The sequence below is a fragment of the Phyllobates terribilis genome, unplaced genomic scaffold, assembly GCF_046119375.1.
Source record: "Phyllobates terribilis strain yellow unplaced genomic scaffold, ASM4611937v1 Scaffold_71__1_contigs__length_7168151, whole genome shotgun sequence".
Classification (NCBI taxonomy): domain Eukaryota; kingdom Metazoa; phylum Chordata; class Amphibia; order Anura; family Dendrobatidae; genus Phyllobates; species Phyllobates terribilis.
Genome location: NW_027362831.1, coordinates 5912675 through 5937977, shown reverse-complemented (window position 1 = coordinate 5937977; position 25303 = coordinate 5912675). Strand labels below are relative to the sequence as shown.

Genomic DNA, 25303 nt, shown 5'->3' with positions numbered 1-25303 from the left:
AGTTCACTGACACACTGCAACAAAATTTCAATGGAGGCCAGAAATGGCAGTATTTTCAGCGCAATTATATGTGATCCGTGTGACGGACAAACCACAGTTTTAAATAGCTGTATTTTTAGCGCTTTAATATGGAAAGGACCTGGCTGTATTCTGCAGTGCCAACAAGCAAATGGGGCAGATAAACGGTGTTCTCTGGATTGCTTTTTAAGCAAATAATCAGGATTAAGATAAAAAATAAATTATTCCTGGCCCCTGATACCTGGGCCTATTTCTACAAATATCTGTAAAAGGACAAGCAGACAGAACTGGAATGGACCCTCTTGCTATGTGCACTGCAGTCTGCTATATACCCGGCCTGCCTGCTTAGCATGGCGGCGCCAGGTCTGATATAGACCTGATGACGCTGTGCGGCCAGCCAATCCCTGTAATGCAACAACCAACATGGCTGCGGCATTACAGTGTGTGGCAGAAAATCCCTGCATGTTGATTGGCGATCTAAAGTGCGCCACACATGCAGGGTGGGGACCCGAGCTCCCGCCGAGCAACCCTGGAAAGTGTCACAAGAGCAGTGAGATGCTCAGGCATGCACCGAGCAGTAGCGAGCATGCTCGCTCATCACTAGTTACGGTTCATTACAACATTCCACGCTAAAGCGACAGAATTACGTGACTGTCTTATCAAATCATGGCCCATCTTAATGGCTGACCCTATATTGGCAAAATATCTACCAGAGAGACAACAAATCACCTTCAGAAAGGCAAAAAATCTCTGTGATCACCTTATGAGAAGCCACTATTATCCTACCACTCCCCCTAATTTTTTGAAAAGACCACCTCCACTAAATGTATGTGTACCATGTGGTAGATGTGTGGCGTGTCCTAATGTCGAAGATGCTAACTCTTTCACAGATTCCCAGGGCTCTAGGACCTATTACATCACCAAACCGATAACTTGTACCTCTAAAGCGGTGGACTATTATGCGATATGCCTGTGTCCTAAAATCTATGTAAGGTTCACAACTAGACAACTTAGGACAACAATACGTGAACACGTCCTAGGTATTGAAGCGGCGGTAAAGGAAACTGATATTTCTACGTTAAAAACTATTCCCAAGCATTTTAGAATACACCATAAGTGTGACGCATCTAAACTTAAAGTTCGGGGTATTGACATGATCACCACTAATATTAGGGACGGTAGAGTGAGCCAACTATTAGCCCAGAAAGAGAGCAGATGGATTTGGACTTTAAAAACACTCCATCCATTGGGCTAGAACGAAAATATTAGTTATGCCCCATTTCTCTGATCACCTATATCCACATTGTTTTAACTTTTTCCTATTTCTTTAGTGTTACTCCATGAGAGTTTGTCGTCTTTTTCTACCAAATATTCATAAAGGCATTACATGGTGATTGGCATGTTTGTATACATGATCTCTCCATTTCTATGTCAATGACGTTCATGACTTCCATTCTGCTATTGGATAACATGGACATAATTGCTGGCGCTGCATTGTCTCTCAAGATCTGTAACTTTTTTTCTGTGTGCGCATTTTTTGTCCATACAGTTATTATTGTATATCTTTCGCATTTATAGATCGATATTTTGAGAGATATTTTCTTATATCTTATTATGCATTTATACTATGATCTCATATAATCATGTTATACTTCATGCGTTTCTTAAAGATATACTTTATTTGTTTCGTCATGTCCAATTAACTTCTCTGACTTATATATAATTGGCTATCGCCTATACCCCTTAGATATATATATACATTTGGGCTATGCTATTATTGACAGTTTACCCCATTATGCTAGTTTCTTTTTCTCTCTGGTTGTATTTGACTATATATGTCTGTGGACTGGGCGGTACGCCCGGCTTCACTGTTCTCTGTGGTGTCCTCGCTGGTCGTATCAATATTTGCTCCATGACGAGCGGTCACGTGGTTCCCTATGTGCTTGCGGCATCATGGATCATATGATGCGGTAGCCGTGGATGCCGCGGTGATTGCCATGTGTCATGCCACGCCCTCCCTACACCCATTGGCGGACTACACCCCCCCTTTTCCATTGGCTCAAGGGTTTCTAAACCCTACCCACCTTCATTGACGCCACCCCCTGACGAAGGCAGCCATGCTGAAACGCGCATCAGGGTGAGCGCCATTGAGGAGCGTGTTCACATCCACTGTGGCTGTAAGTATTCTATAGGATTTATGCTACACTCTTTTTGCTGCCGTTCTTTAATCTTTTTTCCTACTTAGGTGCATTTTCTAGGCTTTAATATGTATTAGGATATACTTTTACCCTGTAGCCTAAGAGGTCACTTATAAAGATCTGCTGTCCCCGGTATGAGTTATCTATATTAGTACCTATATATAGACAGCGGTATGACTAACCTCTTATATAGCAACTACTTCTGACCTACCTCATAAGCACCTGCACTTTTATGGAATGCTTCACTGCATTTTAACAATATATTCTTATTTTTTTGGCAGCCCAATTATGTATTTACATCAGAAAATAATCATGTTAATTTGTCTCATGCTCCTCATTAGTGCTCCTCCATTGTTTTACTATTAACTGTCTCTGATTCATATTTTTTTCCTGTATAAATTATAATTAATACAATTTTGTAATTTTTTCACTATTATATGGGACTCTGACTTGAAGTTTTTTCCTCTTGTTTATTATGTATGGAGAACTATGTGGGGCCCATTATTCTGTATGGAGGACTATGTGGGGCCCATTATTCTGTATGGAGGACTATGTGGGGCCCATTATACTGTACACTGGTTGGCCCACGACTTTGTCAAAGTTTTTCATTTTGGCCCTCTGCATGTTTTGAGCTTTACATCCCTGATGTAGTCAGTCTGGGTAAATGTACATGGAAATGGCAATAATGCAAAGCTGCTAATTGGACTTTGCTACAATCCTCCTAATATAGCTGAACACGTAGAGGATGATATGCTGCAACAAATTAAAAAGGCAACAAAAACATGTCATCGTCAAAAGTGTTGGCTCCCTTGAAATTGTTCCAGAAAATGAAGTAATTCTCCCAGAAAATTATTGAAATTACACTTTTTGTTATACACGTTTATTTCCTTTACATGTATTGGAACAACACAAGAAAACAGAAAAAAAGGCAAATTGAACATAATTTCACACAAAATAGGTAGGACAAAATAGGTGACACCTTGCCAAAATTGTGGGTAAACAACTTTGTTTCAAGCATGTGAAGCTCGTTCAAACGCAATTTTGGCAAGTAACAGGTGTGGGCAATATGAAAATCACAACTAAAACCAGATAAAGGAAGAAGTTGATTCAATCTTTGCATTGTGTGCATATGAGTGGCACACTAAGCATGGAGAAAACAGAAAACGGAGAAGAGAACTGTCTGAGGACTTGAGAACCAAAATTGTTGAAAAATATCAACAATTTCAAGGTTATAAGTCCATCTTTAGAGATCGGCATGTTCCTTTGTCCAAGGTGTACAGCATAATCAATAAATTTACAACCCATACAGTCAAATATGGGGGAGGTTCAAAGGTGTTTTGGGGTTGCTTTGCTGCCTCCGACTGTGTGCAAGGCATCATGAAATCTGAAGATTAGCAAAGGATTTTGGGTCACAATATAGTGCCTAGTGTCAGAAAGCTGGGTTTGCGTCCTAGGTAGTGTTGAGCGAGCATGTTCTATTAACCCTTTCGCCGAGTATGCTCGGGCCGAGCTCCGAGTATTTACAGCTGCTCAGTGATATGTTTGAATCACTCCCATGTGCATGATTTGCAACTGTTTGACAGCTTTATTACATGTGAGGAATGTCCATTTCTTACACATTCCTCACATGTAATAAAGCTGCCAAACAGTCGCAAATCATGGACACTGGAGCGATTCAAACATAACACTGAGCAGCTGTAAATACTCGGAGCTCACCCGAGCATACTCGGAACAGAACATACTCGCTCAACACTAGTCCTAGGTCATGGATCTTACTGCATGACAATGAGCCCAAATATACTTCAAGAAGCACCCAGAAAATGGATGGAAACAAAGTGCTGGAGAGTTCAAACAAGCAATGAGTCTTGATCTAAATCCCATTGAACACCTGTGGAGAGATCTTAAAATTGCTGTATGGAGAAAAATATTAAAATTTGAGAGTCCTCAGTGGTTGATACCATTTTTTCAGTTAGCCATTAGTCAGTAAGCTTTCGAGACTACTCAGATCTCTTCAGCAGACATAGTATAACACAAAATCTGAAGAGTCACATATTTATACACAACAGGGCACAGGAATAATGCAATAGATAAGACAAGTGAAGTGAAGCAGAACTATCAGTATGGGAGAGGGATAAGCAGTTGTGGCCGTAAAAATGTGTGGACACAAGTAGATTTATTCTTTTTTTCGTTTTTTTGTGTGGTGATGAGAATTCATCCTTGTTTTAAATTTTTGCCCTGTCTTCCCTACATACAGACCCCCAGTTGGACATTTGGAACATATAATTAAGTTCATTGTGATGCAGCTGAAAGTACCTGGGATCTTGTGGTCCTGATGTGAGTTGGGAATCTTTATCTTGTCCGTGGTCTTTATAAATGGACGGGTTTTACATTTACAGTTGGTGAGGATGAATCCTGTAAGTTTCACCACAAAGGTGAAACTATCCTCCCGGTCAGTTTGCTTTCCCTCCCAGTACCTTTTAATTCTAACAATGTTAGGTTTCTGGGAGATTATACTTGTTCCTTTTATTTTTGGTTCTCCTTAGCTTGCCTTCTTTGCCCTATATGAATGTGTTTTTCTTTCTCATTCAGGGTTTTCATATTTTACTTCATACTTTCCTTTCCCCTTGTTGACAGTGTGTTGCAGTGTCCCCTCTGGTTCCTCAGGAGGTATGAGAAACTCATCAACGACTTATTAGGGAGTTAGGTCTGTGGTGACGTTTTTAGTTGTACAGCTAGGGCATTTCTTGTCTGTACAGAGACTAGTTGGGTGTAGTTGCGGCATTCTCCCGTGTGGGTTCTCCGATGGTTATCAAGATGCGCTTTCTGTTTAAAACATTTCCCACATTTTGAACATGAAAAAGGCTTCTTCCCTGTGTGAGTTCTCTGATGTTTATTAAGATGTGAATTCTGTCCAAAACATTTCCCACAATCTGAACATGAAAAAGGCTTTGCCCCTGTGTGGGTTCTCTGATGGTTGATAAGATTTGATTTCTCTGTAAAATATTTCCCACATTCTGAACATGAAAATGGCTTCTCTCCTGTGTGAGTTCTCTGATGGTTGATAAGAGTTGATTTCTCAGAAAAACATTTTCCACATTCTGAACATGGAAAAGGCTTCTCCCCTGTGTGAGTTCTCTGATGTTTGAAAAGATTTGATTTCTTTGCAAAACATTTCCCACATTCTGAACATGAAAATGGCTTCTCCCCTGTGTGAGTTCTCTGATGCATATTAAGATATGATTTCTGGTTAAAACATTTTCCACATTCTGAACATGGAAAAGGCTTCTCCCCTGTGTGAGTTCTCACATGTTTGATAAGAGTAGATTTCTTTGCAAAATATTTCCCACATTCTGAACATGAAAATGGCTTCTTCCCTGTGTGAGTTCTCTGATGTTTATTAAGATGTGAATTCTGTCCAAAACATTTCCCACATTTTGAACATGAAAAAGGCTTCTTCCCTGTGTGAGTTCTCTGATGTTTATTAAGATGTGAATTCTGTCCAAAACATTTCCCACAATCTGAACATGAAAAAGGCTTTGCCCCTGTGTGGGTTCTCTGATGGTTGATAAGATTTGATTTCTCTGTAAAATATTTCCCACATTCTGAACATGAAAATGGCTTCTCTCCTGTGTGAGTTCTCTGATGGTTGATAAGAGTTGATTTCTCAGAAAAACATTTTCCACATTCTGAACATGGAAAAGGCTTCTCCCCTGTGTGAGTTCTCTGATGTTTGAAAAGATTTGATTTCTTTGCAAAACATTTCCCACATTCTGAACATGAAAATGGCTTCTCCCCTGTGTGAGTTCTCTGATGCATATTAAGATATGATTTCTGGTTAAAACATTTTCCACATTCTGAACATGGAAAAGGCTTCTCCCCTGTGTGAGTTCTCACATGTTTGATAAGAGTAGATTTCTTTGCAAAATATTTCCCACATTCTGAACATGAAAATGGCTTCTCCCCTGTGTGAGTTCTCTGATGTATAATAAGATTTGATTTCTGTACAAAACTTTTCCCACAATCTGAACATGAAAAACGCTTCTCCTCTGTGTGGGTTCTCTGGTGTTTAAGAAAACTAGATTTATGGTTAAAACATTTTCCACATTCTGAACATGGAAAAGGCTTCTCCCCTGTGTGAGTTCTCTGATGTTTGATAAGAGTAGATTTCTCTGTAAAACATTTCCCACATTCTGAACATGACAAAGGCTTCTCAACTGTGTGAGTTATCTGGTGCCTAACAAGACTTGATATCTGATTAAAATATCTCCCACACTTGGAGCAAGAAAATCTATTCTTCGCTGTGTGAATTTTTTGATGTTTAAAAAAAGACTTTTTGAGAAGAAAACTATTTCTATATTCTGAATGTGAAAATGGCTTCTTTGCATTAGGAGCAGTTTGTTTTTTAATGCTTATTTTGTGACTTTGATTTTCCTTAGTAGTTGGTAATGAATCAGAAGACGAGACCTGTTTCAAAGGATCAGATGGCAGATCTTTGCTGTGAAGGGATGATGGTAAATCTGGAGTAATGGCATTCACTTCAATTGCATCCTGTGGAATCTGAAAATTATCTGATTTGAAAATTGAAGATGTCAGCTGTCCCTCTGATCTCCTGGTACAGTCATCTGCCAAGAATAAAAACAATCATCATTTTTTAATAAAGAATCCTTGAATTTTATATTTTTGAACATTTCTACTTAAACGGTCCATTAAAAAAGGCAAGTTATATAAAAAAATTCACTTATTCACCAAGACAATGACCATCTAATAGAAAACCTCATAGGATGAAGCAGTGGAGCGTGGTGTTCAACTGTTTGTTCATTCTGGCTCCCAAATATGGAGTAAAAGGCGCAGGCTCTGTCCAGCCACTAAGATTAGGGTGCCTGGGACCTGTAGTACCATCCAGTCTGGCAGTATGGGTGTGTGTGCTGTCCAGCTGGAATAATCTGCTCCCTGCTTCAGCCATTTGGAGAGCACCGCACCCTACTAAAGGTGGAAGCATATTGCTGGAAGCTGCCAGATACAGCCTTGTTCTCCTCTGGTTCAGTCCTCTGTGCTCAGCTCCCGGCTTGTGGATTTGTTTCCTGTTGTGACCTCGGCCCGTTTACTGACTACTCGTGTCTTCTGATTTTGTATTTTCTCTGCCCTCCTGGTTCTGACCCGGCTACCTGACTATTCTTCTTTCCATCTCACTCCAAAGAATAGCAGGTAACACCGTGGCCCAAGCCTAGGGGTCTCTGTGTAGGTTCAGATCCATGTAGAGGGGTTAAAGGGTGATGATCAAAGTAATTTGTGAAATCTGTAAACAGGGTAGATAGTGACAAGCCTGTTCGTGGTAGCCATCTTTTGAGCATTCCTAATATCTAAATGGCGCTCCTTCCCTTCTTAACCTGCCATGTGCCCAGACAGTAGTGTACAACCGTATATAGGGGATTGTCAGATTCAAAAGAAGTTGGAAAATAATTTGTAAGGTCCATTTGTTTCCTATTATCCTTTGTGAAGAATTCCAAAGTTATCACCACATAAAGTGACACACGTCAGATTTGAAAAATGGGGCCTGATTAGAAACATAAAACTGCGGGAAGGGGTTAAATCAGAGGATTACAGAAGTTAAAAACTGTGACTATAGACAATAAAACATCGACTGAAATGATCAAACTGAACAGTCTTCATCAGAGAAAAATGAGTAACTAGTGGTGAAACCTCTCTGGGGTAATTGGAGTATGGGGCTCGGTGGCTCTTGGCAATCTAAACTATCATAAGAACCAATATTTTCTGTCAGATGAGTGTCAAGAAGAAATATTAGACATTTAAAGTGAACTTTTTTATAATACTGCATTTGGAAGAGGTAATGGAGATCTTTTTGAAAAACTACCAGGGAGTTATAGAGTCACATAAGTGAGGCCGGCCGATCCCACCACAATGAAACTATCATAGAGAGGGAATTTGTAAAAAAAAGAAAGAATATAAAAACATGTAACATCCCCAACAACAACGTATGTATGAAGGGAGAAATCCAACACTAAACTGGAGTTGCACTCATTTATGTTGGACCATTTGGCTCGAACAAGCCGGAACCCCGAACACGAACCTGAATTTGAAATGCCGAACAAATTCGCTCAATACTATTTATGATGTGGAGTGAATCCATGAAACCAGGGCTCAAGCCAACACAACTCCTGCAGGCGTGAAAAAATGTATATTACAGCCATCAGCCACGCACAGCTTAGAGATATATCATGGCACAGGTGTAATGTTTTCTGTATAGTTTATCACAATCCAGTTTGCAGTTAGTTGGTTTTAAAATAAATTGAACAGTCAGGATAAAGGGAAACTCTACTGTTATTGTACAGAAATTCACACTTGGCCTCACTGCACATTTAATGTTGTCGATCATAAAAGTGAAGTTTGGCCAAAAAGACTGGACCTGGTCTTGTAGGGACCATATGAGCACATTCAGCAGCACAGAAGGTAGATTCATCCAATAAGATATCAGGGATCTAGGAAGCCAACACCATCATTACCCTCCGCTTTCTCTTACAGGCCCATCATTATATTTTTCTTCAAGGGATTTTCTCACTAGTCAGCACATTCTACGTACGCTGTCATTTGGCTTTGTAGTTTACAGACCTGGGCAGGTAACGGTCAGCGTCTCCTAATCCCAGGGGGTAGGTGGATCCTCCAGGTTGTAAGTGCTACAGAAAAGGGCTTTCACAATTACACAAAGTAATCTGAATATTTTCGGACGGAGGAGAATGTTGTGGTCTAGCGGCAAAATGGTGATCACACGATTGTGATATGGCTGGACTACATCACCGATAAAGCAGCCACAGCCAGTGACTGAGAAGAATCTGTGACTTCTCTGCATTTAGTGGTTACTACTCACCTGGGTAGTCATATGTAGGAATCTCCTCTTTACACCGCTCATCACCCCTCACATATGTCTCTGTAGTATTAATATGGGTCAGATCTTCACCCTGAAACAAATATTATAAAAGTCAAAGACAGATGAAGAAGTCACATCTATGATCAGCTCTAATCCTGTTATCTCCACCGTTCTCATAACACAAATTTAAAACATAATAATGGTGGATAAAACAAGACTGAAGACAGGACCTTTACAGCCGTCTACACATCATAGGGGAAATCTCATGACATCTTCTCTCCATCTACCTGAAGAACATTGGTATCTTCTTGTTTACAGTCCTGTGGAAGAAGAGGATGGGGACATCTCTCTGGTGTTGTCCTCTTACTGGATAGATCTGGAGGAAACACATACAAGGACTGAATTCATTTTTTACATACAGATAATTATAGGCCGTGTGTATTTAGTCCTGTCTATTACCTGGTGATGTGAAGGGCTGGGGAACCTCCATCATGACGTCCTTGTACAGATCTTTGTGTCCTTCTAAATACTCCCACTCCTCCATGGAGAAATAGACAGCGACATCCTGACATCTTATAGGAACCTGACACATACAATGATACCGTCATCCCCCAGATCCCTTCATAGCATTACTGTATAATATCCCAGCATTCCCAGCAGTGTCACCTCTCCAGTCAGCAGCTCAATCATCTTGTAGGTGAGTTCTAGGATCTTCTGGTCATTGATGTCCTCATGTATCAGAGGGTGAGGTGGAGGCCCTGTGATTGGGCTCAGGGGTCTTCCCCATTCCTCAGACACAGGGTCCTGACAGCGCTCACTAGAGGTCTTCTTCACTACTGTGTAATCCTGGTTATGGAGAGACACATTAATAAATCTCCCTCCAGACATTTCCAGAGTCCTCACCTCTCCAGTTCTGTTCATCTGTTATTCCCATAGATAAGAATGATGTAATGGGACGTCATCAGAATCTCTCACCTCTCCAGTAAGACGGAAGAGGATCTCTAGGGCGAGGTGTAATATCCTCTCCGCCATCTTGTCCATCATTTTCCTGGATAAATCAGGAAAATTTTCTTATATAGATGATCTTCACTGAGAGGATCCGGTATTTTAGAGATCTGAATGAGAAAAAGATAAGCTGATGGATAAGACCATTTTTCACAGCTTACTAATTCTCCTACACATAAAGATGGAAATATTCTTTGACCTGATCTTCGCCCGGCTCTGTTCAATACATGATTTTACTAACTCTCCTCTTCCACTCTCTGATCACAACCTTCTTTCATTCTCTGTCAAGAACTGTCACCCTGCTCAAGACACCCCCACTTTCCACACTTATACAAATATACATGCCATTAACACCCAGAAATTTATGAAAATGTTGCAATCATCATTGGCCCCAATCTCCTCCCTCTCATGCCCTGACTTTGCACTGAAGCATTATAACGAAACATTGCAATGCGCCCTGGATGAAGCCGCACCTCCTACACAGAGAACAACTCGGCACAAACGGCGACAACCCTGGAACACACTGCAAATACACTTTCTCCAGTTTTGCTCCAGGTGTGCCGAACGGCTGTGGACAAAATCTAATCTGGCCGAAGATTTCCTCCATTATAAATTTATGCTTAAAACCTATAACTCCGCCCTTCACCTCTCCAAACAAACCTACTTTAACAACCTCGTCATCTCATGGTCCAATAATCCTAAACACCTGTTTGACACTTTTCACTCTCTCCTTAATCAAACAGCACAGGCCTCAAACATCAACCTCAGCACTGACGATCAGGCCAATTATTTAAAAGAAAAAAATGACCATATCCGATAGGAAATTTTCTCTCAATCCCCAAATGTTATGCATACTCCTCCCTCCCACACTGCATCTTGCTAATTTTCTGACTTCAAACCAGTCACGAAAGAAGAAGTGAAAAGGCTCCTTTCTTCCTCTCGCTCTACCACCTGCACCAGTGACCCTATTCCCTCACATCTCCTTCAGTCCCTTTCTCCAGCTGTCACTACTCACCTAACTAAAATATTAAACCTCTACCTTTCATCTATTATTTTTCCCTCCTTTTTTAAACACGCCAGCATACATCCATTACTTAAAAAAACATCCCTCGACGAGAACTGTGCTGCTAACTACAGACCTGTTTCCAATCTTCCCTTTATCTCTAAACTACTCGAACAAGTGGTCCACTCCTGTCTAATCCGCTATCTCTCAGATAACTAACATTCTACTGAAACTGCACTCACTAAAGTTTCTAATGATCAACTAACAGTAAAATCTAATGGTCACTACTCCCTGCTGATTCTCCTGGATCTCTCTGCAGCATTCGACACTGTGGATCTACCTCTCTGACCGCTCCTTCACTGTGTCTTTTGTTGGCTTCTCTTCTTCTCCCCTTCCCCTTATTCTCGGGGTTCCTCAAGGATCAGTCCTAGACGCCCTTCTTTTCTACTTATACACCGCTTCTATTGGACAAACAATTAGCAAATTCGGTTTTCAGTACCATCTCTATGCTGATGACACCTAATTAGACACCTCTTCTCTGGACATCACTCCTGCATTATTACAAAATACCAGTGATTGTCTTTCCGCTGTCTCTAACACTATGCCCTCCCTCTATCTAAAATTGAATCTGTCAAAAACTGGACTCCTCTTATTTCCTCCCTCCACTAACCTACCTGTGCCCGATATTGCCATTTCTGTTTGTGGCTCCATCATTACTCGCCAGCAACATGCCCGCTGTCTTGGGGTCATACTTGATTCAGATCTTTCCTTCACTCCTCACATCAAATCACTTGCTCGCTCGTGTCTTCTATACCTCAAAAACATCTCTAGAATTAGAAATTTTCTTTCCTTTGACTCTTACTGTAGCTCTTACTCATTCTCGTCTGGACTATTGCAACTCTTTACTTATCGGTCTCACCTACCGATACAACGATGTCTCTTCCCTGTGCCAGTCATTGCACTGATTGCTCATCCAATACAGAGTTCAATATAAACTTAGTGCTCTTACCCACAAAGCTATCCACGATTCAGCACCACTCTACATCTCCTCCCTCGTCTCAGTCTAGCAGAACGAAGGGCACTGGTAGGGTGGTAATGACTTAAAGCTGAAATCCTCAGTAAGCCGCACCTCCCACTCCCGTCTCCAAGATTTCTCGCATGCTGCACCAATTCTTTGGAATGCACTACCCAGGACAATTTGATTAATTCCCAATACCCACAGTTTTAAGCGTGCCGTAAAAACCCATTTATTTAGACTGGCCTATCACCTCAACATACTTATCTAACTGTCCCAGTTTTGGCCCATATTAAAATTTTCTTCAAAATCATGCTCATACCATCCATGCACTGCATAGCCTCTGTCTGTACTGTACACATACTGGCTGGCGATCAGTTCATGTAGTGTTATGTACTTACCCTATTTAGTATATTAAGTCTGCATTATACAATATATGTACATTTTACCTTTTGTGTCTCCCCTATTTCCTTATAGACTGTAAGCTTGTGAGCAGGGCCCTCACTCCTTTTAATATCTGAGTTATGCTTATTCTGTAAAGTCTGTATTGTCTGTGTAAGTCCCCCCTAAAATTGTAAAGTGCTGTGGAATATGTTGGCGCTATAAAAATTATTATAATTAAATTCAGATGTAAATCTCAGGCCCACTCTATTGATGTTGAGTTCCCTGACAAATTCAAAAGATTGTTCACTCGTCCCCGACCAGATGATAAAAATGTCATCAATATATTTGTACCATACCCCAATATATGGCTGCCATCACTTATGACCATCCCTGAATATTGTGGATTCCTCCCACCAGTCCAGGGATAAGTTAGCATATGAGGGGGCACAGAGGCTCCCCATCGCAGTACCCCTGAGCTGGTGGAAGTACTTCCCGTCAAAAAGAAAGAAGTTATGAGTAAGAGTGAATTTTAGAAGATCCTCCATGAAGTCATTATGTCTGCTACACTCTATTGACCTGGATTTCAGGAAATATCTTACTCCTCTGATACCATCCTCATGCGGTATATTACTGTACAAAGCCTCGATATCTAGTAAGGCCTGCTCCCCTACATGCATGTATACATGCTCGAGGGTCTACATGTAGGGGAGCAGGCAAAGGGAAAACCAACTCTAGAGGGATTATTCCAACTTCAGGACCTCAGGCGATACTATGGGAACATTACACTGTGTAGGGGCATCATACATCCTGCATAAGGGGGATAATGGGGGCATTACACTGTGTGGGGGCATCATACATCCTGCATAAGGAGCATAATGGGGGCATTACACTGTGTGGGGGCATCATACATCCTGCATAAGGGGCATAATGGGGGCATTACACTGTGGGGGGCATCGTACATACTGCATAAGGGGCATAATGGGGACATTACACTGTGTGGGGGCATCATACATCCTGCATAAGGGGCATAATGGGGGCATTACACTGTGTGGGGCATCATACATCCTGTATAAGGGGCATAATGGGGGCATTACACTGGGGCATCATACATCCTGCATAAGGGGCATAATGGGGGCATTACACTGGGGCATTATACATCCTGCATAAGGGGCATAATGGGGGCATTACACTGTGTGGGGGCATCATACATACTGCATGAGGGGCATAATGGGGGCATTACACTGTGGGGGCATCTTACATACCGCATAAGGGGCATAATGGGGGCATTACACTGTGGGGGCATCTTACATACTGCATAAGGGGCATAATGGGGGCATTACACTGTGGGGGGCATCATACATACTGCATAAGGGGCATAATGGGGGCATTACACTGTGTGGGGGCATCATACATCCTGCATAAGGGGCATAATGGGGGCATTACACTGTGGGGGCATCTTACATACTGCATAAGGGGCATAATGGGGGCATTACACTGTGGGGGCATCGTACATACTACATAAGGGGCATTATGGGGGCATTACACTGTGTGGGGGCATCATACATACTGCATAAGGGGCATAATGGGGGCATTACACTGTGTGGGGGTATCATACATCCTGCATAAGGGGCATAATGGGGGCATTACACTGTGGGGCCAGTAAAAGGGTCCTGTACTATGAGAACAATACGTTTCCCTCCTTCCTGTCTCCATAGTTGGGTCGTATGTATCTATTATAGGAAACAGAACAAAAACCTTGATTCTTATAAAGGGGCAATACAAGACCCCAAAAGAGTCTCCGTGCTGAAGGGGTTAATGCCCCCTGCCTCCAGTAATGGGGGAACTCCACATACCTCCACCTGCAGAGCCGCCACCACATATATGGCTGCTCTGTGCGCACAGGAGCTGTGATGAGGTCACAGGAGGGGAGGAGTCAGGGGTCACATGATCAGGGGCCTCAGTGGATGCAGGACTCTGCTGTGCTGGTTGTCATGGTGCTGGATGAGCTGAAGTTTATGTGTGGGGTCAGGAGGGGTTTACAGTGTGGATGTAGCAGAGCCGCGTGTGTACGAGGTGTACGGAGCAGAGCCGCGTGTGTACGAGGTGTACGGAGCAGAGCCGCGCGTGTACGAGGCGTACGGAGCGGAGCCGCGTGTGTACGAGGCGTACGGAGCAGAGCCGCGTGTGTACGAGGCGTACGGAGCAGAGCCGCGTGTGTACGAGGTGTACGGAGCAGAGCCGCGTGTGTACGAGGTGTACGGAGCAGAGCCGCGTGTGTACGAGGTGTACGGAGCAGAGCCGCGTGTGTACGAGGTGTACGGAGCAGAGCCGCGTGTGTACGAGGTGTACGGAGCAGAGCCGCGTGTGTACGAGGTGTACGGAGCAGAGCCGCGTGTGTACGAGGTGTACGGAGCAGAGCCGCGTGTGTACGAGGTGTACGGAGCAGAGCCGCGTGTGTACGAGGTGTACGGAGCGGAGCCGCGTGTGTACGAGGTGTACGGAGCGGAGCCGCGTGTGTACGAGGTGTACGGAGCGGAGCCGCGTGTGTACGAGGTGTACGGAGCGGAGCCGCGTGTGTACGAGGTGTACGGAGCGGAGCCGCGTGTGTACGAGGTGTACGGAGCGGAGCCGCGTGTGTACGAGGTGTACGGAGCGGAGCCGCGTGTGTACGAGGTGTACGGAGCGGAGCCGCGTGTGTACGAGGTGTACGGAGCGGAGCCGCGTGTGTACGAGGTGTACGGAGCGGAGCCGCGTGTGTACGAGGTGTACGGAGCGGAGCCGCGTGTGTACGAGGTGTACGGAACGGAGCCGCGTGTGTACGAGGTGTACGGAGCGGAGCCGCGTGTGTACGAGGTGTACGGAGCGGAGCCGCGTGTGTACGAGGTGTACGGAGCGGAGCCGCGTGTGTACGAGGTGTACGGAGCGGAGCCGCGTGTGTACGAGGTGTACTAAGTGGAGCCGCGTGTGTACAAGGTGTACTGAGCGGAGCCGCGTGTGTACGGAGCAGAGCCGCGTGTGTACGAGGTGTACGGAGCAGAGCCGCGTGTGTACGAGGTGTACGGAGCAGAGCCGCGTGTGTACGAGGTGTACGGAGCAGAGCCGCGTGTGTACGAGGTGTACGGAGCAGAGCCGCGTGTGTACGAGGTGTACGGAGCAGAGCCGCGTGTGTACGAGGTGTACGGAGCAGAGCCGCGTGTGTACGAGGTGTACGGAGCAGAGCCGCGTGTGTACGAGGTGTACGGAGCAGAGCCGCGTGTGTACCAGGTGTACGGAGCAGAGCCGCGTGTGTACCAGGTGTACGGAGCAGAGCCGCGTGTGTACCAGGTGTACGGAGCAGAGCCGCGTCTGTATGAGGTGTACGGAGCGGAGCCGCATGTGTACGAGGTGTACGGAGCGGAGCCGCGCGTGTACGAGGTGTACGGAGCAGAGCCGCGTGTACGAGATGTACGGAGCAGAGCCGCGTGTGTACGAGGTGTACGGAGCAGAGCCGCGTGTGTACGAGGTGTACGGAGCAGAGCCGCGTGTGTACGAGGTGTACGGAGCAGAGCCGCATGTGTACGAGGTGTACGGAGCAGAGCCGCATGTGTACGAGGTGTATGGAGCGGAGCCGCATGTGTACGAGGTGTACAGAGCGGAGCCGCATATGTACGAGGTGTACGGATCGGAGCTGCGTGTACGAGGTGTACTGAGCGGAGCCTTGTTTGTACGAGGTGTACTGAGCGGAGCCACGTGTGTACGAGGTGTACTGAGCGGAGCCGCGTGTGTACGAGGTGTACTGAGTGGAGCCGCGTGTGTACGGAGCGGAGCCGCGCGTGTACGAGGTGTACGGAGCGGAGCCGTGTGTACGAGGTGTACGGAGCAGAGCCGCGTGTGTACGAGGTGTACGGAGCAGAGCCGTGTGTGTACGAGGTGTACGGAGCAGAGCCGTGTGTGTACGAGGTGTACGGAGCAGAGCCGTGTGTGTACGAGGTGTACGGAGCAGAGCCGCGTGTGTACGAGGTGTACGGAGCGGAGCCGCGTGTGTACGAGGTGTACGGAGCGGAGCCGCGTGTGTACGAGGTGTACGGAGCGGAGCCGCGTGTGTACGAGGTGTACGGAGCGGAGCCGCGTGTGTACGAGGTGTACGGAGCAGAGCCGCGTGTGTACGAGGTGTACGGAGCAGAGCCGCGTGTGTACGAGGTGTACGGAGCAGAGCCGCGTGTGTGCGAGGTGTACGGAGCAGAGCCGCGCGTGTACGAGGTATACGGAGCGCAGCCGCGCGTGTACGATGCGTACGGAGCGGAGCCGCGCGTGTACGAGGCGTGCGGAGCCGTGTGTGTACGAGGTGTACGGAGCAGAGCCGCATATGTACGAGGTGTACGGAGCAGAGCCGCATATGTACGAGGTGTACGGAGCAGAGCCGCATATGTACGAGGTGTACGGAGCGGAGCCGCATGTGTACGAGGTGTACGGAGCGGAGCCGCATGTGTACGAGGTGTACGGAGCGGAGCCACGTGTGTACGAGGTGTACGGAGCGGAGCCACGTGTGTACGAGGTGTACGGAGCGGAGCCACGTGTGTACGAGGTGTACGGAGCTGAGCCGTGTGTGTACGAGGTGTACGGAGCAGAGCCGTGTGTGTACGAGGTGTACGGAGCAGAGCCGTGTGTGTACGAGGTGTACGGAGCAGAGCCGCGTGTGTACGAGGTGTACGGAGCGGAGCCGCGTGTGTACGAGGTGTACGGAGCGGAGCCGCGTGTGTACGAGGTGTACGGAGCGGAGCCGCGTGTGTACGAGGTGTACGGAGCGGAGCCGCGTGTGTACGAGGTGTACGGAGCGGAGCCGCGTGTGTACGAGGTGTACGGAGCGGAGCCGCGTGTGTACGAGGTGTACGGAGCGGAGCCGCGTGTGTACGAGGTGTACGGAGCAGAGCCGCGTGTGTACGAGGTGTACGGAGCAGAGCCGCGTGTGTACGAGGTGTACGGAGCGGAGCCGCGTGTGTACGAGGTGTACGGAGCAGAGCCGCGTGTACGAGATGTACGGAGCAGAGCCGCGTGTGTACGAGGTGTACGGAGCAGAGCCGCGTGTGTACGAGGTGTACGGAGCAGAGCCGCATGTGTACGAGGTGTACGGAGCGGAGCCGCATGTGTACGAGGTGTACGGAGCGGAGCCGTGTGTACGAGGTGTATGGAGCGGAGCCGCATGTGTACGAGGTGTACAGAGCGGAGCCGCATATGTACGAGGTGTACGGATCGGAGCTGCGTGTACGAGGTGTACTGAGCGGAGCCTTGTTTGTACGAGGTGTACTGAGCGGAGCCGCGTGTGTACGAGGTGTACTGAGCGGAGCCGCGTGTGTACGAGGTGTACTGAGCGGAGCCGCGTGTGTACGAGTAGTACTGAGCGGAGCCGCGTGTGTACGAGGTGTACTGAGTGGAGCCGCGTGTGTACGGAGCGGAGCCGCGCGTGTACGAGGTGTACGGAGCGGAGCCGTGTGTACGAGGTGTACGGAGCAGAGCCGCGTGTGTACGAGGTGTACGGAGCAGAGCCGCGTGTGTGCGAGGTGTACGGAGCAGAGCCGCGCGTGTATGAGGTATACGGAGCGCAGCCGCGCGTGTACGATGCGTACGGAGCGGAGCCGCGCGTGTACGAGGCGTGCGGAGCCGTGTGTGTACGAGGTGTACGGAGCAGAGCCGCATATATACGAGGTGTACGGAGCAGAGCCGCGTGTGTACGAGGTGTACGGAGCAGAGCCGCGTGTGTACGAGGTGTACGGAGCAGAGCCGCGTGTGTACGAGGTGTACGGAGCAGAGCCGCATGTGTACGAGGTGTACGGAGCGGAGCCGTGTGTACGAGGTGTATGGAGCGGAGCCGCATGTGTACGAGGTGTACAGAGCGGAGCCGTGTGTGTACGAGGTGTACGGAGCAGAGCCGCATATGTACGAGGTGTACGGAGCAGAGCCGCATATGTACGAGGTGTACGGATCGGAGCTGCGTGTACGAGGTGTACTGAGCGGAGCCTTGTTTGTACGAGGTGTACTGAGCGGAGCCGCGTGTGTACGAGGTGTACTGAGCGGAGCCGCGTGTGTACGAGGTGTACTGAGCGGAGCCGCGTGTGTACGAGGTGTACTGAGCGGAGCCGCGTGTGTACGAGGTGTACTGAGTGGAGCCGCGCGTGTACGAGGTGTACGGAGCGGAGCCGTGTGTACGAGGTGTACGGAGCAGAGCCGCGTGTGTACGAGGTGTACGGAGCAGAGCCGCGTGTGTACGAGGTGTACGGAGCAGAGCCGCGTCTGTATGAGGTGTACGGAGCGGAGCCGCATGTGTACGAGGTGTACGGAGCGGAGCCGTGTGTACGAGGTGTACGGAGCGGAGCCGCATGTGTACGAGGTGTACAGAGCGGAGCCGCATATGTACGAGGTGTACGGATCGGAGCTGCGTGTACGAGGTGTACTGAGCGGAGCCTTGTTTGTACGAGGTGTACTGAGCGGAGCCGCATGTGTACGAGGTGTACTGAGCGGAGCCGCGTGTGTACGAGGTGTACTGAGCGGAGCCGCGTGTGTACGAGGTGTACTGAGTGGAGCCGCGTGTGTACGGAGCGGAGCCGCGCGTGTACGAGGTGTGCGGAGCCGTGTGTACGAGGTGTACGGAGCAGAGCCGCGTGTGTACGAGGTGTACGGAGCAGAGCCGCGTGTGTACGAGGTGTACGGAGCAGAGCCGCGCGTGTACGAGGTATACGGAGCGCAGCCGCGCGTGTACGATGCGTACGGAGCGGAGCCGCGCGTGTACGAGGCGTGCGGAGCCGTGTGTGTACGAGGTGTACGGAGCAGAGCCGCATATGTACGAGGTGTACGGAGCAGAGCCGCATATGTACGAGGTGTACGGAGCAGAGCCACATGTGTACGAGGTGTACGGAGCAGAGCCGCGCGTGTACGAGGTGTACGGAGCAGAGCCGCGTGTACGAGATGTACGGAGCAGAGCCGCGTGTGTACGAGGTGTACGGAGCAGAGCCGCGTGTGTACGAGGTGTACGGAGCAGAGCCGCGTGTGTACGAGGTGTACGGAGCAGAGCCGCATGTGTACGAGGTGTACGGAGGGGAGCCGCATGTGTACGAGGTGTACGGAGCGGAGCCGTGTGTACGAGGTGTATGGAGCGGAGCCGCATGTGTACGAGGTGTACAGAGCGGAGCCGTGTGTGTACGAGGTGTACGGAGCAGAGCCGCATATGTACGAGGTGTACGGAGCAGAGCCGCATATGTACGAGGTGTACGGATCGGAGCTGCGTGTACGAGGTGTACTGAGCGGAGCCTTGTTTGTACGAGGTGTACTGAGCGGAGCCGCGTGTGTACGAGGTGTACTGAGCGGAGCCGCGTGTGTACGAGGTGTACTGAGTGGAGCCGCGTGTGTACGGAGCGGAGCCGCGCGTGTACGAGGTGTACGGAGCGGAGCCGTGTGTACGAGGTGTACGGAGCAGAGCCGCGTGTGTACGAGGTGTATGGAGCAGAGCCGCGTGTGTGCGAGGTGTACGGAGCAGAGCCGCGCGTGTACGAGGTATACGGAGCAGAGCCGCGCGTGTACGATGCGTACGGAGCGGAGCCGCGCGTGTACGAGGCGTGCGGAGCCGTGTGTGTACGAGGTGTACGCGGAGCGGAGCCGCGCGTGTACGAGGCGTACGGAGTGGAGCCGCGTGTGTACGAGGCGTACGGAGCAGAGCCGCGTGTACGAGGTGTACGGAGCGGAGCCGCGTGTACGGAGCAGAGCCGCGTGTGTACGGAGCAGAGCCGCGTGTGTACGGAGCAGAGCCGCGTGTGTACGGAGCAGAGCCGCGTGTGTACGGAGCAGAGCCGCGTGTGTACGGAGCAGAGCCGCGTGTGTACGGAGCAGAGCCGCGTGTGTACGGAGCAGAGCCGCGTGTGTACGGAGCAGAGCCGCGTGTGTGCGAGGTGTACGGAGCAGAGCCGCGTCTGTACGAGGTGTACGGAGCAGAGCCGCGCGTGTACGAGGTGTACGGAGCGGAGCCGCGCGTGTACGAGGTGTACGGAGCGGAGCCGCGCGTGTACGAGGTGTACGGAGCGGAGCCGCATGTGTACGAGGTGTACGGAGCGGAGCCGCATGTGTACGAGGTGTAGGGAGCGGAGCAGTGTGTTTACGAGGTGTACGGGGCGGAGCAGTGTGTTTACGAGGTGTACGGGGCGGAGCAGTGTGTGTACAAGATGTACGAAGCGGAGCCGCGTGTGTACGAAATATACGGAGCGGAACCGCACCTGTACAGAGCGGAGCCGGGCATGTACGAGGTGTACGGAGCAGAGCCGCGTGTGTACGGAACGGAGCCGCATGTGTACGAGGTGTACGGAACGGAGCCGTGTGTGTACGAGGTGTACGGAGCAGAGCCGCGTGTGTACGAGGTGTACGGAGCAGAGCCGCGTGTGTACGAGGTGTATGGAGCAGAGCCGCGTGTGTACGAGGTGTACGGAGCAGAGCCGCGTGTGTACGAGGTGTACGGAGCAGAGCCGCGTGTGTACGAGGTGTACGGAGCAGAGCCGCGTCTGTATGAGGTGTACGGAGCGGAGCCGCATGTGTACGAGGTGTACGGAGCGGAGCCGCATGTGTACGAGGTGTACGGAGCGGAGCCGCGTGTGTACGAGGTGTACGGGGCGGAGCAGTGTGTGTACGAGATGTACTGAGCGGAGCCGCGTGTGTACGAAATATACTGAGCGGAGCCGCGCGTGTACGGAGCGGAGCCGGGCATGTACGAGGTGTATGGAGCGGTGCCGCGTGTGTCCGAGGTGTACGGAGGAGAGCCGCGCGTGTACGAGGTGTACGGAGCGGAGCCGCGCGTGTACGAGGTGTACGGAGCGGAGCCGCGCGTGTACGAGGTGTACGGAGCGGAACCGCGCGTGTACGAGGTGTGCGGAGCCGCGCGTGTACGAGGTGTACGGAGCGGAGCCGCACGTGTACGAGGTGTACGGAGCGGAGCCGCGCGTGTACGAGGTGTACGGAGCGGAGCCGCGCGTGTACGAGGTGTACGGAGCGGAGCCGCGCGTGTACGAGGTGTACGGAGCGGAGCCGCATGTGTACGAGGTGTACGGAGCGGAGCCGCATGTGTACGAGGTGTACGGAGCGGAGCAGTGTGTTTACGAGGTGTACGGGGCGGAGCAGTGTGTTTACGAGGTGTACGGGGCGGAGCAGTGTGTGTACAAGATGTACGGAGCGGAGCCGCGTGTGTACGAAATATACGGAGCGGAACCGCACCTGTACAGAGCGGAGCCGGGCATGTACGAGGTGTACGGAGCGGAGCCGCGTGTGTCCGAGGTGTATGGAACGGAGCCGCATGTGTACGAGGTGTACGGAGCAGAGCCGTGTGTGTACGAGGTGTACGGAGCGGAGCCGCGCGTCTACGAGGTGTACGGAGCGGAGCCGCATGTGTACAAGGTGTACGGAGCGGAGCCGTGTGTGTACAAAGTGTACGGAGCCACGCGTGTGTACGAGGTGTACGGAGAGGAGCCGCGTGTGTACGAGGTGTACGGAGCAGAGCCATGTGTGTATGAGGTCTACAGAGTGGAGCCGCGTGTGTACGAGGTGTACGGAGCAGAGTCGTGTGTGTATGAGGTGTACGGAGTGGAGCCGCGTGTGTACGAGGTGTACGGAGCATAGCTGCGTGTGTACGAGGTGTACGGAGCGGAGCCTCGTGTGTACGAGGTGTACGGGGCGGAGCAGCGTGTGTACGAGATGTACGGAGCGGAGCCGCGCGCGTACGAGGTGTGCGGAGCGGAGCCGTGTGTAGGAGGTGTACGGAGCGGAGCCGCACGTGTACGAGGTGTACGGAGCGGAGCCGCGCGTGTACGAGGTGTACGGAGTGGATCCGCGTGTGTACTAGGTGTACGGAGCGGAGCCGCGCGTGTACGAGGTGTACGGAGCGGAGCCGCGCGTGTACGAGGTGTACGGAGCGGAGCAGCGTGTGTACGAGGTGTACGGAGTAGAGCCGTATGTGTACGAGGTGTACGGAGCGGAGCCGTGTGTACGAGGTGTACGGAGCGGAGCCGCATGTGTACGAGGTGTACTGAGTGGAGCCGCGTGTGTACTTAGCGGAGCCGCGCGTGTATGAGGTGTACGGAGCAGAGCCGCGTGTGTACGAGGTGTACGGAGCAGAGCCGCGTGTGTATGAGGTGTACGGAATGGAGCCGCGTGTGTATGAGGTGTACGGAGCAGAGCCGTGTGTGTACGAGGTGTACGGAGCAGAGCCGCGTGTGTACGAGGTGTACGGAGCAGAGCCGCGTGTGTACGAGGTGTACGGAGCAGAGCCGCGTGTGTACGAGGTGTACGGAGCAGAGCCGCGTCTGTACGAGGTGTACGGAGCAGAGCCGCGTGTGTACGAGGTGTACGAGGCAGAGCAGTGTGTGTACGAGATGTACGGAGCGGAGCCACGCGTGTACGGAGCGGAGCTGGGCATGTACGAGGTGTATGGAGCAGAGCCGCGTGTGTCCGAGGTGTACGGAACGGAGTCGCATGTGTACAAGGTGTATGGAGCGGAGCCGTGTGTATACAAGGTGTACGGAGCGGAGTCGTGTGTACGAGGTGTACGGAGCGGAGCCGCATGTGTACGAGGTGTACGGAGAGGAGCCGCGTGTGTACGAGGTGTATTGAGTGGAGCCGCGCGTGTACGGAGCAGAGCCGCGTGTGTACGAGGTGTACGGAGCAGAGCTGCGTGTGTACGAGGTGTACGGAGCAGAGCCGCGTGTGTACGAGGTGTACGGAGCAGAGCCGCGTGTGTACGAGGTGTACGGAGCAGAGCCGCGTGTGTACGAGGTGTACGGAGCAGAGCCGCGTGTGTGCGAGGTGTACGGAGCAGAGCCGCGTGTGTGCGAGGTGTACGGAGCAGAGCCGCGTGTGTACGAGGTGTACGGAGCAGAGCCGCGTGTGTACGAGGTGTACGGAGCAGAGCCGCGTGTGTACGAGGTGTACGGAGCAGAGCCGCGTGTGTACGAGGTGTACGGAGCAGAGCCGCGTGTGTACGAGGTGTACGGAGCAGAGCCGCGTGTGTACGAGGTGTACGGAGCAGAGCCGCGTGTGTACGAGGTGTACGGAGCAGAGCCGCGTGTGTACGAGGTGTACGGAGCAGAGCCGCGTGTGTACGAGGTGTACGGAGCAGAGCCGCGTGTGTACGAGGTGTACGGAGCAGAGCCGCGTGTGTACGAGGTGTACGGAGCAGAGCCGCGTGTGTACGAGGTGTACGGAGCAGAGCCGCGTGTGTACGAGGTGTACGGAGCAGAGCCGCGTGTGTACGAGGTGTACGGAGCAGAGCCGCGTGTGTACGAGGTGTACGGAGCAGAGACGCGTGTGTACGAGGTGTACGGAGCAGAGACGCGTGTGTACGAGGTGTACGGAGCAGAGACGCGTGTGTACGAGGTGTACGGAGCAGAGCCGCGTGTGTGCGAGGTGTACGGAGCAGAGCCGCGTCTGTATGAAGTGTACGGAGCGGAGCCGCATGTGTACGAGGTGTACGGTGCGGAGCAGTGTGTGTACGAGATGTACGGAGCGGAGCCGCGTGTGTACGAAATATACGGAGCGGAGCCGCGCGTGTACGGAGCGGAGCCGGGCATGTACGAGGTGTACGGAGCGGAGCCGCGTGTGTCCGAGGTGTACGGAACGGAGCCGCATGTGTACGAGGTGTACAGAGCAGAGCCGCGTGTGTACGAGGTGTACGGAGCAGAGCCGCGTGTGTACAAGGTGTACGGAGCAGAGCCGCGCGTGTACAAGGTGTACGGAGCAGAGCCGCGCGTGTACGAGGTGTACGGAGCGGAGCCGCATGTGTACGAGGTGTACGGAGCAGAGCCGAGCGTGTACGAGGTGTACGGAGCGGAGCCGCGCGTGTACGAGGTGTACGGAGCGGAGCCGCGCGTGTACGAGGTGTACGGAGCGGAGCCGCGCGTGTACGAGGTGTACGGAGCGGAGCCGCATGTGTACGAGGTGTACGGAGCAGAGCCGCATGTGTACGAGGTGTACGGGGCGGAGCCGTGTGTACGAGGTGTACGGGGCGGAGCAGTGTGTTTACGAAGTGTACGGGGCGGAGCAGTGTGTGTACAAGATGTACGGAGCGGAACCGCGTGTGTACGAAATATACGGAGCAGAGCCGCACCTGTACAGAGCGGAGCCGGGCATGTACGAGGTGTACGGAGCGGAGCCGCGTGTGTCCGAGGTGTATGGAACGGAGCCGCATGTGTAAGAGGTGTACGGAGCAGAGCCGTGTGTGTACGAGGTGTACGGAGCGGAGCCGCGCATCTACGATGTGTACGGAGCGGAGCCGCGCATCTACGATGTGTACGGAGCGGAGCCGCATGTGTACGAGGTGTACGGAGCGGAGCCGTGTGTGTACAAGGTGTACGGAGAGGAGCCGCGTGTGTACGAGGTGTACGGAGCAGAGCCATGTGTGTATGAGGTCTACAGAGTGGAGCCGCGTGTGTACGAGGTGTACAGAGCAGAGCCGCGTGTGTACGAGGTGTACGGAGCAGAGCCGCGTGTGTACAAGGTGTACGGAGCAGAGCCGCGCGTGTACGAGGTGTACGGAGCAGAGCCGCGCGTGTACGAGGTGTACGGAGCAGAGCCGCGCGTGTACGAGGTGTACGGAGCAGAGCCGCGCGTGTACGAGGTGTACGGAGCAGAGCCGCGCGTGTACGAGGTGTACGGAGCGGAGCCGCATGTGTACGAGGTGTACGGAGCAGAGCCGCATGTGTACGAGGTGTACGGGGCGGAGCCGTGTGTACGAGGTGTACGGGGCGGAGCAGTGTGTTTACGAAGTGTACGGGGCGGAGCAGTGTGTGTACAAG

The 25303-nt window shown here is 50.8% G+C and overlaps 1 protein-coding gene across 1 annotated transcript in view; it reads right to left on the bottom strand.

The window, feature by feature from the left end:
* Positions 1-3253: 3253 nt before the first annotated feature.
* Positions 3254-25303, bottom strand: part of LOC141194462 (uncharacterized) — a 42710-nt gene continuing 20660 nt past the window's right edge. The window contains exons 2-7 of the mRNA XM_073662383.1: positions 10075-10214; positions 9766-9945; positions 9559-9682; positions 9387-9475; positions 9100-9190; positions 3254-6838 (exon numbers count right to left, since the gene is read on the bottom strand). Of these exons, the coding sequence (XP_073518484.1) occupies positions 4917-6838; positions 9100-9190; positions 9387-9475; positions 9559-9682; positions 9766-9945; positions 10075-10143 (2475 nt within the window). The 5' untranslated portion in view covers positions 10144-10214 and the 3' untranslated portion in view covers positions 3254-4916. The remainder of the gene's footprint in view (positions 6839-9099; positions 9191-9386; positions 9476-9558; positions 9683-9765; positions 9946-10074; positions 10215-25303) is intronic.